This window comes from Heterocephalus glaber, unplaced genomic scaffold (assembly GCF_053883595.1).
Source record: "Heterocephalus glaber isolate CG9 unplaced genomic scaffold, H.glaber_assembly_v1.0 deba00000331, whole genome shotgun sequence".
NCBI lineage: Eukaryota > Metazoa > Chordata > Mammalia > Rodentia > Bathyergidae > Heterocephalus > Heterocephalus glaber.
The window spans coordinates 47,514,180-47,533,042 of record NW_028258142.1 but is presented as its reverse complement, the minus strand read 5'-3'; the positions used below and the strand labels follow the sequence as shown (position 1 = coordinate 47,533,042).

Here is an 18,863-nt window from a genome sequence, read left to right as displayed (position 1 = left end):
CATCCTCATAATAACCTCATTTTCTCCCTTCCATTTCTGAAAATTGGAGTCTCATGCGAAGAGTGATTGATGCTTTCGCTATAGCATTCAAGCTGTACTCATCATAAAATCCACTCAGTCTGATGTGCCTCAGTGATTCTAATCCTGGAATGTCCTGAATCAACTGAAGGTTGCGGAAACATGGCAAAGTTGTCCATGGAACTCCACCAAAGTGCTTACTTGCAGTCCTTATTACTCTGAGGACTCTAGTGGCTGGGTTATGGTTACAGTCACTGATCTTAAATAGGAGACACAAAATTTGCCCTGTGTCTCAGTGAGAACAGGGTGGTGACCTCATTTCAGTTGACCTTGGAGAACAGAGCAGTAATACTGGTGCCTTTTGCTCCAGTGCCAGCCCAGAGAGAGGGTAAATACTTTCAATATCTTTATTTAAACTGCATCTTTTAAATATCTTAAATGAAGCCTCATAATATCTTCTTCTAGAAACAGCCTCTATGAAAATGACATATCTGTTCCCTTTACAAATAAAATTGTTTATTCTCTTCCATATATTTGACTATTATATATATATATATATGCATATGCATTGCTAGCTAACACTAACATTTTTATGACTAACACTGGCAAACATTTTTGTGACTAAATGAATTTAAGTGACTTTAGTGTCACATTTTATTAAATTCTCAAACAACCTTATGAAATGGCATTATGGTCTTGATTTCTTAGATGAATAAATCAAGGTGTAGAGAAATTAAATAACTTATCCAAGTCCACATTGCCAGTAGGTTGGAGAGCTGAACTTGAATATTTCCCTGGTTAATAAAAGGTAAGCTACCCTTTAAGGGCTATTTTTGTACATTAAAAGTCTAGAAAAATAAAGATTAGCAGTCCAAGAATTATTTCAAGGCATCTCAAATGTTTCATATGCTGCTTATTTTAATTTTAGAATGTTTCTTCATGGTATCAATACTGATATTACAACATATGTTAGTTTGATTTGACCATACCCTAAACACTTAGACTTCCAATGACTGTGCATTTTGTGTTATATTCTATCTTTCTTTTTCAGTTTAAATACAGGTATATATATTTTATCTCCATAACAACAAAACAGCCAAAGAAGACTATAATAAAAAGTACATATTGACCTCCTATCCAAATTATCGTGATAAGGACTTTTTGGCTTTCCCTCTAGGAATAAGGTTTTGATATATATTTAACAAGAAGGCAGCTGCTGTTATAATCAAAACATTTGTTTTGCCTCATTAAATGTAGGCTAAACAGGGATAGTAAATATTCATTTCATATTTTTCTAGACTAGGCCACTCTCTGTTTCCTCTTGTGAATACTAATTAATTACCACAGTACTCCTATGGTATTATGGATTATGATTGTACATGTGATAAATTAAAGGAAAATATATACTATGAATGTAAATTTGCACTAAAATATGTAAAAGACATAATCTAATCAACACAAAATAGAACCAGAATCTAAGAGTTCTTATTGCTGTTTATATCCTAGTGTGGGCATGGTATAATTTAACAGTTTTCCTTTGCATTTTACACAGTGTATTAGTTATGTTCTTATTGCTGAGACAAAATTTCCAACATCCACAAGTTAAATGAGGAAATATTTCTTTCAGCTCATAGTTTATAGGGGTTTAACTCCATAGTCAGCTGGCTCCAAGGCAGGAAGGCATGGCAGAGGGTCATCCCAGAGGAGTCCAAGCAGGCCAGAAAAGTGGCAGCAGCAGCCAGCCTTCCTTCTGTTTCTTTTATCCCATCCAAGTTACAAGCCTTTTGGGTGGTACCACCCATACCCATAATGGACCTTCCCATTATCCACAGCCAGAACTATGCTAAACCAATCAGAAGACTAATTTAGTACCTTATATCCTTAATCCAGATTCATACACTCTAGATCCAGCCACCTTTGAAAAGCCCACCTATGAACACATGAGGTTTTGAGGGGACAGCTAATCCAAGGCATTACATACAGTGATATATCATTACATACAATGATATAATCAAAAGATTACTGATCTAGGTGTCTATGTTCATTATTTTTACTTGACTGAAAACGAGCCATACATGTTAGGTAAAGCTAAGACCTAAACTTCAGATTTCTCAGTTTGATGTATGAGTTGGTAGGGTATTGTGAAGGTCTGTTTCACCTAAGATTCTGTAACACAATCAATTAACTGTTTTAGTCAAACATTGGTGGGACTCTTCTTTTCCCAAGCCTGTGTACAAATGATCAGGGGCATATATAAGAATTTAGCTCAGGGAGGGCTCTCATCTCTAAAGAACCTCCCCCAACTCCATATCTTCTTCCTCAGAATCAAAGCAAAAAAGATAAGATTCTTTTTCCCATCTCTAAGTCAGAATTCAGGTTTGCTGAGACTGCAACATGAAACTTCCACTTGAAGAAAACTTCAAGATAGGCTGACTGTGTGGGCAAATGAAGCAGAAAGGCTGTGTTTATAAACTGACACCTCTCCATGCACTATGAGTTTGATACTTACATAATTAATTCCTCCAGATCCAAAACTTTAACATTTTATCACTACAGTTCTTCCTTTCTTTATGCTTTTAAGATGTGCTTCCTTTATATGCATTACATCTCTCATCCTTTCATCTCAATTCAACATTCTAAGGAAAGCAATATAAATCCCTTCTCGCTTTGTTGTGCCTTTTACATCTTGATTTTTCTCTTCAAAGCATAAAATAAATTAGTGCTTGAGTTTAGAAAAAATTTCTCTCCAATGCAAAGCTGCTTCTGATAAACAAAATATCTCCCATTTTTTAATGGAAAAAATAAAACTCCCTTTAATTCTTATACAGGGGACATGGATAAAATTACCTTTCAAAGACTTTAGAATTATATTTCTATTGGATTTTACACTGCTGGAGAGACTTATCACTGAATGTAAAGAATACATAGACTGTAAGAGTTGAAGGTCACTGAAGACTACTTGTATACCAATCTCTTCCCCTATACGAAAGCTACTGTTCAGTGTTTACTTACTGCCAATCTCTTCAAGGAACTGAAGTTTCAAAACATTTACTTTTGCTTCCTTCAAGTAATCACAGATATTCTAGCTACTTTGCCTGACCACTTCCTGTAGTTATTGTTCTCTATTGAAATTTTGTTATGACTAGCATATTTTAGCAGTCTATACCAGCAGCCACAATATTCTCATGACCTGCTCTCTTATTCAAATTACAATTGCTATACTAGTGTTCAGATTCATGTTACATGGCTTTTTCCCTTGAAGGAATTTTTGAATCTTTCAAACACTGAGTGAATCTTTAGCACATTCCATTTCTCTTTATTATAACTGGTCATATTGCATTTTGCGGTATCACTGTTATCTGTTTTCCTGTCCATTTTCCTTCTGTTTTACATTCTTTTGGGAGACCAACTATACTTAATACCTTTAAATAATTGCTGAATAAATGAATAGGTAAATTTCTCAGTTGAAAAAATCTAATCTGCCTTCTGTTCTCTACACTTTTTGGAAACTTTGTTCCTAAAACCCACTAATTAGTATTTCTAAGACCAAAGATGATAGAGTAACTGATACAGAATGTGGCCTCCATTATAAACAACTCTAAATCTGTATTGGAAATATGAGAAAACTGTTTTCAGACATTAGAAAACAAATAGTGCAAAGCTTGGATTTCTGAGAACAGGGAAATTCATGAAGTCAAGTCTCACAATCACTGAACTCTCTGCTGAGGGACACTTTCCCACTCTGATACAGATATCTGGGAACAGAGCAGAATATGGCAGTCTTGATTGGAGGACTAATTAGTTTTGTAGGCAATGGAAACATCTGAAATCCTTAGGGCAGGAAAATTAAGAAGAAAAGCAATGCCCAGAAGGACCCCAGAAATCTATGGAGAGTGCCTTCTGATATCTGATTTATAAAATCACACAAGGAAAGACTTGCATTCAGAATATGCAGAGAAAATTTACAATTTACTACTCAAAAAAAAGCATAAGACTTAAACTCTTCACAAAAGACAAATGACTAATAAGCATGTGAATAAATGCTCACCATTATTAATCCTCAGGGAAATGCAAATTTAATTAACAGTTCAATACCACCTCCCACTCTAGCATAATGCCTAAAATTAAAAAGACTAGCAAGGTCAAGTACTAGTGAAAATGTAGAACAACTGGAACTCACACATTACTTTTGGAGATGGAAAAAGATAAAAACTTTGGAAAATGACAATATACTCTAGAAAATAGTTAGATAGCACTTTATAAAAGTTAAGCATAAACTTATCATAGGAATCAGTATTCCACTTCTATGTAGTCATGATAAGTAAACAATATGTTCATAAGATGACTTGCATGTAAATGTTCACAATAGGTTTATTCATAATAGCCCAAAATTTGAAAATTGCAAATATCTATCAATTTCTAAATTCATAGAAGATAAATTCATGGAAGATAAATTCAATAAGAGACTACTATAGTAAAGTAAAAGTGAACAAATTGATAATGTATACACTATAGATGTACTTTACATTTTCCTGAGTCTTTGAAAGAAGTTGAACACGAGTACAAATGGAATGATTCCACTTATTTGAAATTTAAGCATGGTAAATTGAAAATCTATCAGTGGTTGTCAAGACAGGGTGAAGTGATATTGACTGTAAAGGGGCTTGAAGGACTCTGGAAGGGAAGCGATGTCTACATCCTATTTGAAGTTGTGGCCAAATGGATATGTGCATATATCAATGTCATTGACCTATGTACCTAAATGAGTGAATTTTATTACATTTCAATTTTACCTTAATAATTTAGTTTTATAAAAAGATCACTGATCATACTCTAGTGACAAAATTCAATAGGCTTGTATTGTTAACCCCCTTTTTTCACTCTGTACTCCAGAATGTTTTAGAAAACACTTCCTTGAAATATCCTCTTTGTTTAATAACTTTCTCTAACTTCCTTACATACTTCTCTTCATATTCCTTGTAAAAATGACAACTAAAGAAATTAATAACTTCAGAAATTGACAACAAAGACAAAGAAATTATTTTCTAGCCCCATCATAGCATTGATGATAGGGAAGGTGAGGCTGAACTTCAGGGTCTTGGGCAGGATGGGAGGGAAAAAAAAGCACAGTTAAAACTAGAATGTAGGAGTCTAATACTCCCGTGTCTTAGCCAGGTAAATTTTCTGTGCTCCTTTCCTTTTTTTTTTTTGTTACTGGGGATCAAACTCAGGACCTTGCACTTACAAGGCAGGCAGCAGAACCACTGAGCTAAATCCCCAGCCCATTTTTTTTTTTAATAGAATGTACCCATTGAGAAGTTGATATGCTATAGACAAGGAAACAATGAAATTCACATCAGTAAGCCAAGATACCAAAGCAAGAAAGGCTACAGAGAAAAAGAAACATTTGTTATGATCAGACATAGGGGTAGAAAAAAACAAATGGAGATATCTAGGGGGAGTGTCAAGGTGAAAGGGCTCTGGCACTTTATAGGTGGCAAGAACTGTACCTGATTCACAGAGACGACTCAAAAAACTTGACATATTAAAGTGCTAAGACAGTCAAGACATTACAACATACAACTTTTGCTTATTATGATTCCTGCCCCCAATCTACTTGATTTTAAACATTTGGATTTTGCCAAGGTGAGCAAGTCAGAGGTAGTCCTGAAAGGACCAGCTCATTTACAAATCCAGTATCTATAAAACTGAACTCATCTTCATCTCACTCAGCCTTCTTTCCTTTCTTATATCTCATTTTCTGTTAAGAAAGTTTGCAACAGCTAAATCATCTTTGAATCCTCCATTTTTCAATCAAGTCCCTATATCTATCTATAAGGACTAGCCTGTTCCTATAGGAACTTAGTCAGACACTAAATCTTAATTCTTTTGCAATAGTTCTCTAATCTCTGTAATTTCCTTGTAACATTTTTCTAATCCCCTTCATAGCTATTGATCCCTCATAGACCAGTTCTTGTTACCACAAGTCTGAACTATAATAATAAGGTTATCAGATTCTGTATTTTCTCTTATAGCCAAATAATTTTGCAAAGCATGCTTAGACTCTAAAACAAAGCATTTTGTCACATAACATTACTATCAAATGTATTTAGGACCACAGAATGAGAAATAAAGAAACAAAGTTCACTTTCTTGAGCCCAAAATAAAAAATGCTCCTTGGCTGTATTTTAATAATTTCTAGATTTATACTAAACAACTAACTGCAGATGTGTGAATACTCCCTATGTTATCATCAAAATCATCTATCTTTCTCATATATTGAGTTACTTCTTTCCCATTGTTATTTGACACATGCAGTTCTGCTTGCATAAATCCACTCCTTTCTTTTCATACACAAAGGCATCCCTTATAGTTCACTTCAAATATATTCTCATCATTCATATTTATCTTAATGTCTTGGAGACTATTCAAGTAGACTTTCCTCAAAACTCTAAAGATATTTCTTATCCGTGGTATTCATTTGACATATGCTACTACTTTGTATCATTCTGTTCCTACTTTATTTAACCATTATTTTCTGTTAACTTGTACAGATTGTTGTGTATATTTTTATTTTCTTTGGTGTAGTAGATAATACACTTCTTGTAAGAGTCTTTTCCTAGATATATCTATATTGTAATAGCATATGGATATCTCAGTGTCTTGTTTCACAAAGCATTCACTTGATATTTAAAAATCTGCCCAAAATTAATTGTGGTTTATAACTAACTGCAGACAATAAACACGAAACCAAGATGGTAAAATTCTATTCAAGATGTCTATTGGACAGAAATATGTAAAAGAATCATAACAGTTACTTATTCAAATTTTATTCTGTTAAACTAAAATCCAAGAGTCGAATTTCTCAAAATGATAATTAAATCTTTTATAAATATAACAATTCTCCACCAGAATGATCTGAGAGGAAACTAGTATAAATGCCTACAAATGAAATATATATTTACTGATCTCTTTCCACCTCTGTCCACATACAATGTTAGAAACACTTTCAGAGATAGCAGTTATATTTTGTCACTAAACAATGTCTTCATTCGAGATTTGGTGGCCCTGGAACAGTCCTTCTTTCTTCTAATAAACATTCTCTGGTGAACTGGAAAGGGTTTCTCTATGGTGGCACCTACCAGACATAGTACAGATAATTAAAAATGCTTAAAAATTCATTCATTTCTGAAATTATGTAAATCTTATAAGCCAAGACTGGATATTATGAATATATTATGGATATGTTCCAATATTATATTCTTAACATTAGTTGTCAATTCTGTGCTAACAGTAATATATGGATTTTCTTAATAAAATACATTATTAATATCATAAACTAATAAGTAAGTATAAGCATAGCTTTCATAGTGTTCTGTGTGATTTCCATTCAGCCTCACCTTCAGTATTGGTCATTTTACTTTCATGAAAAACTTCAACAGCTTCTTTAGGAGCACCAACCAGCACCAGTCCTTGTGATATGGCATTGTCTTTAAAAAAACCACATGCACAAATACTTCAGTGCATAGTTATACATATTTTTAAATTTAGCAACAAAATATACAAAAACTTTATTGGGAAACTGCAGTCCTTTAAAAAAAACAACCATCATAAAAATATTAGCCAAACCCACTGTAGAACATCTTCATATTTTTTTCTCTGTGTTCTTTAGTTGCTTTAACTCTCACAAGAAGGTATTCTAAATAGTATGAAGCTACTCAAAGTAAACAGATAAATCATTATGAGCTGATATAGATGGAATTTTAAGCTAAAATGTTAAGCAAACATGGCAAGCCAAAGATTTATATGCCAGTGTTTTCATCACTTTTTATCTTCTACACAGGGAATGTATGTAATGGCTGAGAAACAGATATGTGTGGGTGTGTATGGAATTTTTAGATCAAGAAACTGCTAGGACAGGTCGCCTTTGGAAAGACAAAATATAGAGAAAGAAAATTCTATACTTTATTTCATAGTCTCTGAAGTATTTCAAATTTCTCAAATATAAGAATATATTTTCGACAGCTTAAAATTAAATATATCTACTTTACCTTGCAGCAACTCTACTCCTGAATTTTGATCCAAAAGAAATAAAGGTATACATCCACAAAAAATACCATCACAAAATGGTAGTTAGTTTTATTCAAAAGAGTAGAAATGAGACACAATTGTACACAGCAACTAAATGCCAAACACTAGAAAAATTATTCTTAAAAAGTAGTTTATGATCTTGCAATGATATAATGCTGATTAGTGAAAAATAACGAGCAAATACATCAAATAACATTGGGGAATCTCAAAATATATTGAAGAAAGGAAGTTGGAGAAAACATAGTGGAGATTGTATAAGTCTATTATGATCTTCAAGAAAAGATAAAAATCCATGAAATTATAAATCTAAGACTTGAGTGTTTCATATATATAATTCATTAGGTAAAATTTATTATGTAAAGGCATTAAAATATTTTATATACATGAATACAAGATTTAAATACTTGCAGAATATTTTGTGCAAATATTCCTTAATCATTTCACTTAGAATATTTAGACTCCAAAACACATTAAAGAATAAAATGAAAGTAAATTAATATATTAAAATACAAATGTGTCAAGGGAAAATTTTGTATCATAAAAATTATTAAGCTTTAAAAATATAAGAAAATATTTTGATTTGTTCAAACATTGTCAGAAATAACATTTAGAATATAAATGTTATTTGTAGCTACACTTTAATACTGATGAAAAATGAAAATCTAAATGGGTAGACAAGAACATTAAGGGTAAATACATGAGGAAATCTTTGTAAAGGTATAAGTAAGTGCTCAATAAACCAGTTATCCTGCTCATGTGGGCATGTTCACAAATACCAAGCAATGTATATTAAATGGTATTGGAAGCAAATGCCCCTACTTTCCAACACTCTGAAATTGTACATAATATCTACAATTTCAGTGTCTTTCTCTGATTCTTTCCTTTAGTTTCAGTGGTAGTGATATGAGTTTTTCCCATAATTTAGACTATTGTACTCTCTTTTGAGTTTTATTTTTATTCTCTCCTTCAGAGTAGACAGACATTCCAAAATATGCCCAAGTCTTGATGGCCACAAGAATTAGTAGTCAAAGAAATTAAAATTAAGATCATCACTAGAAATGGTTAAATAGCATGAAGATTTTTCAGTGATTTACAAGTCTAGTAATATCAAGTGGTAGCAAGAAAATGGAGCAATTAGAATTTATATGGCTCTGTAAATTAATATGGTTACTTTGACAATAATCTGGCGTAACGTAATAAAAATCAAAATACAAATACTACATATTTAACTAAGTAAGTGTTAGAGAAACCCACTCAGGATATACACATTAGGTTTTAGGATGTTTCCAGAACCATTGTTCAAAATAACCCCAAACTGGGAATAAACCAAACGGTCTTCAAAAGATGAAAATGAAGCTGGAGAAAAGTGAATGGTATTATTTTACAAAGGAAAGCAGGGTGAATGAAACTCAGTAACATCAAACAACAGAAAACCACAACATGGATAATGACAACAAATAATGTTGAGCAAAGGCAGCAATATATAAATATTAACACAATATAATTTCAGTTATTAAACATGTGAAACTCAAGTATATCTTTAAAGATATATATATATATATATGCAATAATACAGTTAAAACTTTAAAAGAAGATTATGGAAATTGTTATCACTAAGGTTCAGATATTGGAGAATATGAATTTTTGTTCAGGAGGGTACAGGGAGATCCTGAGGCCCTGGGCATAGCTGTCCATTGCCTGAGTGCACATGACATAGATCTATCATCTGTCTATCTATCTATCTATCTATCTATCTATCTATCTATCATCTGTTTATTGAGACAGGATGCCACTATGTTGCTCAAGTTGGTCTTGAACTTCTGGGATCAAGTGATCCCCCTCCCTCAGCTACCCAATTAGCCAGAACCCTAATCATGTGCCACCAGGCCCAACATCCTCATACTCATTTATTAAGAATACACATATAAGACTGCTGACTCTTATATAGCAAGCCATTAGCAGGTGCTCCTCAAGGCCACTGTATCAGGAAATTAATATATCAAAGTAAATTCCTGATGAATTACAGAACTTAAAATATATTAAAGTAGAAATGGAATATAGCATAATTATACATTATTTCAACAATTTAATAACATCAAAAAGGATAATTTTACTATTTATGAATCAAGATAGAAATTTTTTAGGCAGGGTTGGGCAATTATTTTAACTAAATATGGCACAAAAAGAAATAATATATGAATACTTCAGTTTTCATTAATATAAGATAAAAATCATAATAGAAATCAATTTATCATCAGAAGGTAAAAATGAGAAAAAAATTTTAAAACTAAGTGAATACATGAAAATTATTCATACTCTTTAGTAATAAAAATGTAAACAAAATAATTTGGAATCAGGTCATTTTATATTTGATAAATTAGCTATTTAATAATGATTACATAAGATATGGTATGTTGTGGTAACATTGACATACACATAGCTTATGCTTTGGTACATTTATGGAAAGCAATACACCAACGCTCATATTTTGTCCCCCAGAAATTTCAATTTTGAATACTTGTCTAGAAATAAAACCAATAAAATTAAAGTTAAACACAGATTTCAAAGGACGTGGTGAAGTAAGACATCTGAAGTTCCATCATTCTGTAAATACAAAGAAGAAAAAAGAGGCAAAGTTCTCAAAATTAACACTCTTGGGACAGTGGACATATACCAAAATAACATATCAGCAACCCAGGGAGCATTTATTTAAAAAGAACAGATAAAGTTTGGAAGAATACAATTTTAACTTTCCTTAGTTCCATCCCTGACTCTCCAGGTCCACAGAGCCTTGACAAATAAAAGACAACTTTTCTGACGCCACAGGAAGCAGAAGGGAGACTACTTTTAAAGCCTCATTTCTAAAGAGTTGTCATTTTTAGACATATCTGGTCATTCTCTGGAAAATTCCACTTACAAAGCTATGTGCATGATCAAGAAAAACCTAAGAAAGCCCTAAACTGTCTTCTCTGGTTGACTGGGAGACTCCAAGAGCAGGAAGCACAACTTTAAGGAGCAGAGCCATCAGCTCCCGGGGTGGTTGCTGAAGGTCTACCCTGACATCCACATGGACCAACACAGACTAGAACATTTATTTGTTCCAGTCATTTAAAGAAACATTTGTTCAATCATCAATTGATCACTAAACCAACTGAGTAAGAACTTCAGTTCCACATATGACCAAAAAAACATATTGAAGACCAAAAAGTTACTGTTAGGGTTTATAGCTACATGTCCCCCCTAAAGGTCATACACTTATAGGTGGCCCTTCTGAAAGGTGTTTGGATTATGAGGGCATTATGGCGGACTTGCTGCTTGGAGTTAGGGTTTGGTGAGAAGAGACGTGTCACAGGGCTTCATGACCAAGAAGCCCTGTTCCTGCCCTTCTTAATCTTCTTCCTGAATGTCATGAAGCAAGCTGCTTTCCTCCCCATACCACATTCCGCTATACCATTCTTCCTTGGAACTGACTATGGACTGAAAGCTCTACAAACAGTGAGCCAAAATAAATATTTCTTCCTTCAAGTTCTGAGTGTCAGGTATTATGTCCCAGCAATGAGGAAAGCGACTAAGACAGTTACTAAAAGACTAAATCATTCAATCGACAGCTACAAAAATCAGCAATGAAAACAAAACTTGGGGAAGAGGAATTCGATGTCCAAAATTATCACATTGCAGGTATACCTTGTTTTGGCATGTTTTGCTTTATTGCCCTTTTTAGACATTGCATTTTTACACATTGAAAATCTGTGGCCACCCTGTGTCAAAGCAAGTCTACTGGAACCATTTTTCAACATTTGTTTACTTTATATGTTTGTATCACATTTAGGTAATTCTGTCACTATTTCAAATTTTTCTTTATTATCAGTCATGATGATCTGTGATCAGTGATCTTTGATGTCACAGACATAATTGCTTGGAGCGCCACAAACTATCGCCATTTAGAACAGCAAACTTAACAAATGTTGTGTTTGTTCTGACTGCTCCCCCAGCTGGCCCTTCTCCCATCTCTCTTCATCTCCTATGGCCTCCATATTCCCAGAGACACAATATTGAAATTAGGCCATTTATTAACCTTACAGTGGCCTCTAACGGTACAAGTGAAAGAAAGAGTCACAGGTGTCTCACTTGAAATCAAAAGCTAGAAATGATTAACTTTTTGAGGAAAGCCAAAACAGTCAGAAAGCAGGCTTCTGGCATCAAATAGTCATCCAAGTTGTGACTGTAAAGGGTAAGATCTTGAAGTAAATTGAAATGTTTACTGTAGTGACTATACAAATGACAAGAAGGCAAAACAGCACTATTACTGATACGGAGAAAGTTTTAGTGGTCTGGAAAAAAAATCAAATGAACTGCAGCATTCCCTAAGCAACAGCCCAGTCCAGAGAAAGGTCCTAACACTCCTCAATTCTATCAAGCATTAGAGGGGTAAGGAATCTATAGGAGAAAAGTCTGAAGATAGCAATGCTTGCAACATCAGGTTTAAAGAAAGAAGCTGTCTCCATAACGTGAACATGCATGGTGAAGCCACAAGTGCTGATGGCAAGGCTGCAGCAAGTTTTCTGATGATCTAGCTAAGATAGTTAATGGAAGAGATGACACTGAAAAGCAGATGTTTAGTGTAGATGAAACAGTATTTTATTGAAAGGAGATGTCATTTAAGACTTTTAAGAGACAAGAAGTCAAAGCCTGTCTTCAAAGATTTAAAGAACAAACCAACTCCTTTTGGGAGCTAATGGAGCTGGTGACTGTAAGGTAAAGCCAATGCATATTTACTGTTCTGAAAATCCTAAGACCCTTAAGAATGACACTAAATTTCCTCTGTCTGTGCTCTATAAAGGAGCAACAAAGTTTGAATGACAGCACATTTGTTTACAACACTGCTTCCTGAATATTTTACCCCCGCCAATAAGACCTGCTGCTCAAGGGAAAAAAAAAAGATTTATTTCAAAATATTACTGCTCACCGAGAATGCACAGGTTACCCAAGAGCTCTGATAGATACAATGAGGTTAGTGGTTTTTTCATGTCTATTAGCATAATAGCCATTTGATCAAGGAGTAATTTCAACATTTAAGTCTTATTCTTTAAAGATTACATTTCATAAGACTATAGCTGCCTTGAATAGTGATTATCCTGATAGATCTGGGCAAACAACTTAAAACTCTGGAAATGATTCAACATCCTAGATACCACTAAGAACATTTAGGATACATAAGGAATGTAAAAAGTACCAAAGTTAACAGGAGTTTGGAAGAAGTCCATTGCAACTCTCATGGATGACTTTGAGGTATCCAGTGCTTCACTGGAAGAAGTAAAAATAGCCAATGTGGTAAAAATAGACAATGCATCAGAAATAGAAGTGGAGATAAAATATGTGACTAAATGGCTATAGTCTTGTGACAATACTTCAACAGATGAGCAGTTGCTTCTTATGAATAAACAAAGAAAGTGATTTCTTGAGCTGGAATCTACCCATGGTGAAGAGTCTATGAACAGTGTTGAAGTTACAACATAGGACTTAGAGTTTTACATACATTTAGTTGATAGATCAGAAGCAGGGTTTGAGATGGTTGATTCCAACTTTGAAAGAAATTTTAGTGTGGTGAAAATGCTATCAATCAGCATCAAATACTATAACCTTTTGTAAATGGAAGAGTTAATCTAAATTCAGAAAATTTTGTTATCTTATTTTAAGAAATTGCCACAGCCACCCCAAACTTCAGTAATCATCTTTCTGATGAGTCAATAGCCATCAGCACCGAGGCCATGTCTTCCACCACCAAAAGATTATGACTCACTTAAGACTCTGATGATTGTTGGCTTTTTTGGTTATTAACCATATTTTCATTAAGATAAATTGAAGTAAGTTACATATTTTAGGCATAGTGCCTTTCCACACTTAATAGATGACAGTAAACAAAACTTTTGTATATACTGGGCAATAAAAAAGCTCATGTGACTTGAATTATTGATACTTACTTAATTAGTGTTCTGACTGAATCTACAATATTTCTGAGATATGTCTGTATATTATTTTAAGTGAGTAGTGTTCAACAAATGATTTATCACATGCAAAACACAAAGACAGACAAACAAAATATGGTCCATAAAGAAGAGCAACCTAACAGACTTTTGGAATAAATCAAGTTGAAAATTTCAGTTATACTGTGATCTGTAAAAGGCTTGGAAGTCATCAATGTTGTCATAAAAAAGACAAAAAGTGACCTAAAATTCAACTCTCCTTTTTAGAAACACCAGGATATTAAGGTTAAGATGCAAATGGACATTCTCCAAAACGAGGAGTAGAGCAAACTTAGAGAATCAAGCCTTAATGGGAGCAGAAGTTGCTGAAGTGAAGACCAGTTAGAAAAAGCTTCACACTGACCTTGAGACTTTGCCTGAGTAGGAAGTCAAGTCGAAGCCCAGTTGCCAGCTCCAAATGAACTGCTGGAGGCTGAATGTGAACTAGCTTGAGAATAAAAAAACTTTTCTGGATAATCAGTCTCTGGATGGTTATGCATTCTTTTGTTAAATTTGTCCCCAGAAGCTCCCGTAAGTACTTAAAATAAGGATTACAGAAATATTCCTTCCTGCTTCTAGTAGGAGGTGAGGGAAAGTAAGTGTTTTATATTGTGCCCCAGGGTAAAATGACCACTTAGTGTGCCTGAAGTATTCTGCTTTCCTCCAGCTTTCTCTGGAAACTCTTTAATAGAGATAAACCATTGGGAGAAATATTCAGCTTAAGTTCCTCCAGCCTTCCTTTCACATTCAAGGTGGAAAGAAAGTTGAGAAGCACGACAAAACTACACATTTTCAAAGTCCACGTGCCTGCACAGCACAAAGAATAAACCCCTAAGGCAAACTATGAACTTTAATTCATATTATGTGTCAATATCGGTGCATAAACATTGTCATAGTTACTTTTTTCATTGCTGAGACAAAATACCAAACAGCCTAGGTTAAAGGAGGAAAGGTTTATTTCAGCTCACAGCTTGTAGAGGTTTCCATCCATAGTTGGTTGGCTCCAAGGCAGGGTGGCATGCAGAAGGGCATCACAGTTCATGGCTTGTCAGGCAGAAGGCAGAGAGCAGCAAGCAGCAAGCAGAACCAACAGAAGCCTGTCTTCTATCTATCCTTTTACATATTCCATCCAGACTGTAAATCTTTAGGGTGGTGTCTACCTACACCCAGGGTGGGGCATCCTTAATCCCAGCATCACACACTTAATCCTAACATCATCCAATTAATCACAGTATCACTTTTAATCCACACTGACACATCCTAATCCAGCCACCTTCAAAAAATCCCACCTATGACCTCATGAAGCTTTGGGGCCACATCTAGATACAAGGCATAACAAACACTAATACAGTAATAAGAGGTTATTCATACTAGAAACTGTGAATAGAAGATGGAGAGAAGTTGGGTATACATGGGGTTATTGACAAATACAGTGAATGTTTATTTTTAAAAAAATATTTAAAAGGACATATTGACAATCTTCTCAAAATACTTGCCCATCACTTTGAACACACTTATATCATCATTTTTGCCAATTTCTGAAGTAGTTTTGGAAGTCTTATTTAAAGTCTTTATGAGGAATGATTAAAAAATCATTGGCTTTTCCTGCCTTGTGCCATTCAATAGAAAGGCAGGCTCATAAAAGCATTAAAATGTCTCCTCATCCACCTTATTCACTGGGTCTGGCACTGTGCAACTTCTGGCTCTTCCCCAAAGAATAACTGTCAAAGGTAAATAGTTTGAATCAATTCAGGACATCAGTTCAGCCATGTCAATGTGCCTAAAGACAATCATGAAAAATAACTTCCAGAACCACTTTGAAACATGGCAAGAATGATAGGATAAGTGTGTTCAAAATGAAGGAAAGTACTTTGAGGGAGATTAGTGGCAATTTATCTTTTACTATAATCATTTTTAAAAATTTAAACACATGCTGCATGTTTTGATCACTTCTCTTATGTTGAAAACAACTAAACAAGATCTACATAAATAAAAAGGCATCCTGTTGGTGGATTAGAAGATATAATCTTATTAAGATGCCAAAATCCCCTGTCGATCTAAAGATTCAACCAATTAGTAGAAAAATGCCGAGTGTTTTTCTTTGCAAAAATTATCAAATTGATCTTAAAATTCATATGGAAAGGGACCTGTATTAACCAAAAGAATATTGAAAAATGGCAAAGTTATCATATTTCCTGATTTCAAAAATTACTATAATTATATACTAATTGAGTATAGTGTAGTTCTCACATCAAGATGAGAATGTAGATTTATGGAAGACCATTCCAATTCCAGAAAGAAACTCGTATCCACCATCAGCTGATTTTGACATGTTTTCCAAAGACAATCAATGAGAAAAAATATTATTTTTTCAACAAGTAATGCTGGGACAATTGGATATCCACAAGGAGAAGAATGAATTTGAACCCTTATCTCAAACCATATATAGAAACTAACTCAAAACTATTCACAGACTGAAATGTATGAGCTAAAAGCATAAAATTTTTAGAGGAATCAGAATGTAAATCTTTGTGATCTTGTGAGAAATAATAACTATAGATATTGATCTCTGTTCCCAGTCCCTCACACACAGCTTCAATATTCCTTGGAGTTTCCTGGGTTACGGAAGAATTTTTTTTGCAATAAATTACTGCTGGTGGCCTCCTGGATACACTCACATGGGAACTGGATGATAGAGAAATCTAACCATGTGATGGGAAGCTTGGACCTTTCAGTCCCACCCTTAAACTTTGTGGAAAAGAAAGGGGTTATGTGCAACTGTGCATTTGTATAATTCATCATATCCTTTGTAGTTTACTTGCATTTACTTGCATTTAATAGGTAAATGCAAGTAAAGTTTCCCCCCCGAATTTTGGAGGCTGCTCTTGCCAATTAATGGAGCTGAAGGAGGGTGTCCTGGAAACTTCAGATTGTATCCAGCTAGCCAGAGCACAATTTTCAACCCGTGCTTCTTTCTGACTTGCCTGTAAAATGGGGGCCAGTCTAGGAATTCTGGCCCCAACCTGTGGGATCTGATGCTATCTCAGGTAGGTAGCATCAAAGTTGAATTGAATTAAGGACACAAGCTGGCTGTGGTGGTCCAAAGCCCATCCTGGAAGATGTAGGAACTTGGTGAGACCCCATCTCAAAATACAAAAACAGTAAAAAGGGTGATTAGGGATGTAATTCAGTGGGATGACTTTGAGATCGACCCGCAGTAAAATAAAAATAAAAATAATAAATAAAAGGCCATCCAGCTGAAGTCTCCTAGAAGAACCGTGACAGAATTGTGTGATATGTGGCAAAAAATGCCACAGTGTCTCCGGCCACAGAAGTGTTCTGTGTTGTGAGGGCAGAGCAAGAGAAAATGTTTGTTTACTCCTATGTCACTACACCTTGACTTAGATGATGATTTTTCAAATATGACACCAAAGAAATAAACAACTTTAAAAATTAGACTTTTTTTTTCCATTGAGTTTATTGGTATATTTTAGGTACACAGTACAGTTACAGTCATCATTGGGATCTTGTACCTTTACATAATGTATCTTGGCTCTTATTTTCTCGCCATTCTCCTGCCCTCCCTTCACCCCCTCCACCCATCCCTATTTACAAAGACTTTGTTTCCATGTTTTTCCTTTTCTCTTATTTTTTCTTTTCCCTTCTTTCCTTTCCCCTTCCCCTCCCACTTCCCCTATTCCTTTAAACATTTTCTTCCTATTTCACAATATCAATTATACATTTTTATTCTTATTTGCACTTTTAGTTTTTCACACCCAGAGCAACTATTCGGTATTTACACATGTGTCCCATTTATTTCACTTAAGAGTATGGCCTCAATGTGCATCCATTTAGCTATAAATGTCTCTAGTTTCTCATTCTTTATGGCTGAGTAGTACTCCATTTTATAAAAAAAAAAAAACCCACATCTTCTTTATCCAGTCTGCAGTGTCTGGGCAATTGAGCTGTTTCCAAGTTTTAGCTATTAAAAACTGTGCCGCTATAAACATGTGTGTGCATATATCACTATGATATGATTCTTTTAATTCTTTTGGGAAGATACCCAGCAGGGGAATAGCTGGGTCAAATGGGACTTCCAATCCTAGTTGTTTGAGATATCTCCATATTGATTTCCACAGTGGTTGCACCAGTCTGCACTCCCACCAACAATGAAGAAGTATTCCTTTCTCTCCACAACTCTGCCAGCACTTGTTATTGGCTTATTTCATGATAGCAGCCATCCTCACTGGAGAAAAGCTAGCCTCTATAATAAATGGTGTTGGAAAAACTGGATTTCAACCTGCCAAAGATTAAAACTAGACCCCTATCTTTCACCATGCACTAAACTAAAATTGAAGTGGATTAAAGATCTAAATATTAAGACAGAAACACTAAACTTGCTGGAAGACAAGCTAGGTAGAACTCTCAAAGACATTGGCATAGGAAAGGACTTTATGAACAAATCCTCAGTAACATTGGAACTATCACAAAGAATCAACAACTGGGATCTCATCATATTAAAAAGCTTCTGCACTGCAAGTGAAACTACCAACAGAGCTAAGAGACAACCTACAATGTGGGAAGAAATTTTTAGCAGCTGTACCTCAGACAAAGGTCTGCTATCGAGAATATACAAAGAACTCAAAAAAAATCAGACCCCCCAAATACTAAGACCCAATTCAAAAATGGGCATCCGAAATGAACAGACATTTCTCAGACAAAGAAGTAAAA

At 34.5% G+C, this 18,863-nt stretch overlaps 1 protein-coding gene across 1 annotated transcript in view; it reads right to left on the bottom strand.

The window, feature by feature from the left end:
* Ccdc178 (coiled-coil domain containing 178) overlaps nt 1-18,863 on the bottom strand; it is a 386,593-nt gene that overhangs the window by 335,977 nt on the left and 31,753 nt on the right. The window contains 1 exon segment of the mRNA XM_087188664.1: nt 7,419-7,508. Coding sequence (XP_087044790.1) covers nt 7,419-7,508 — 90 coding nt within the window.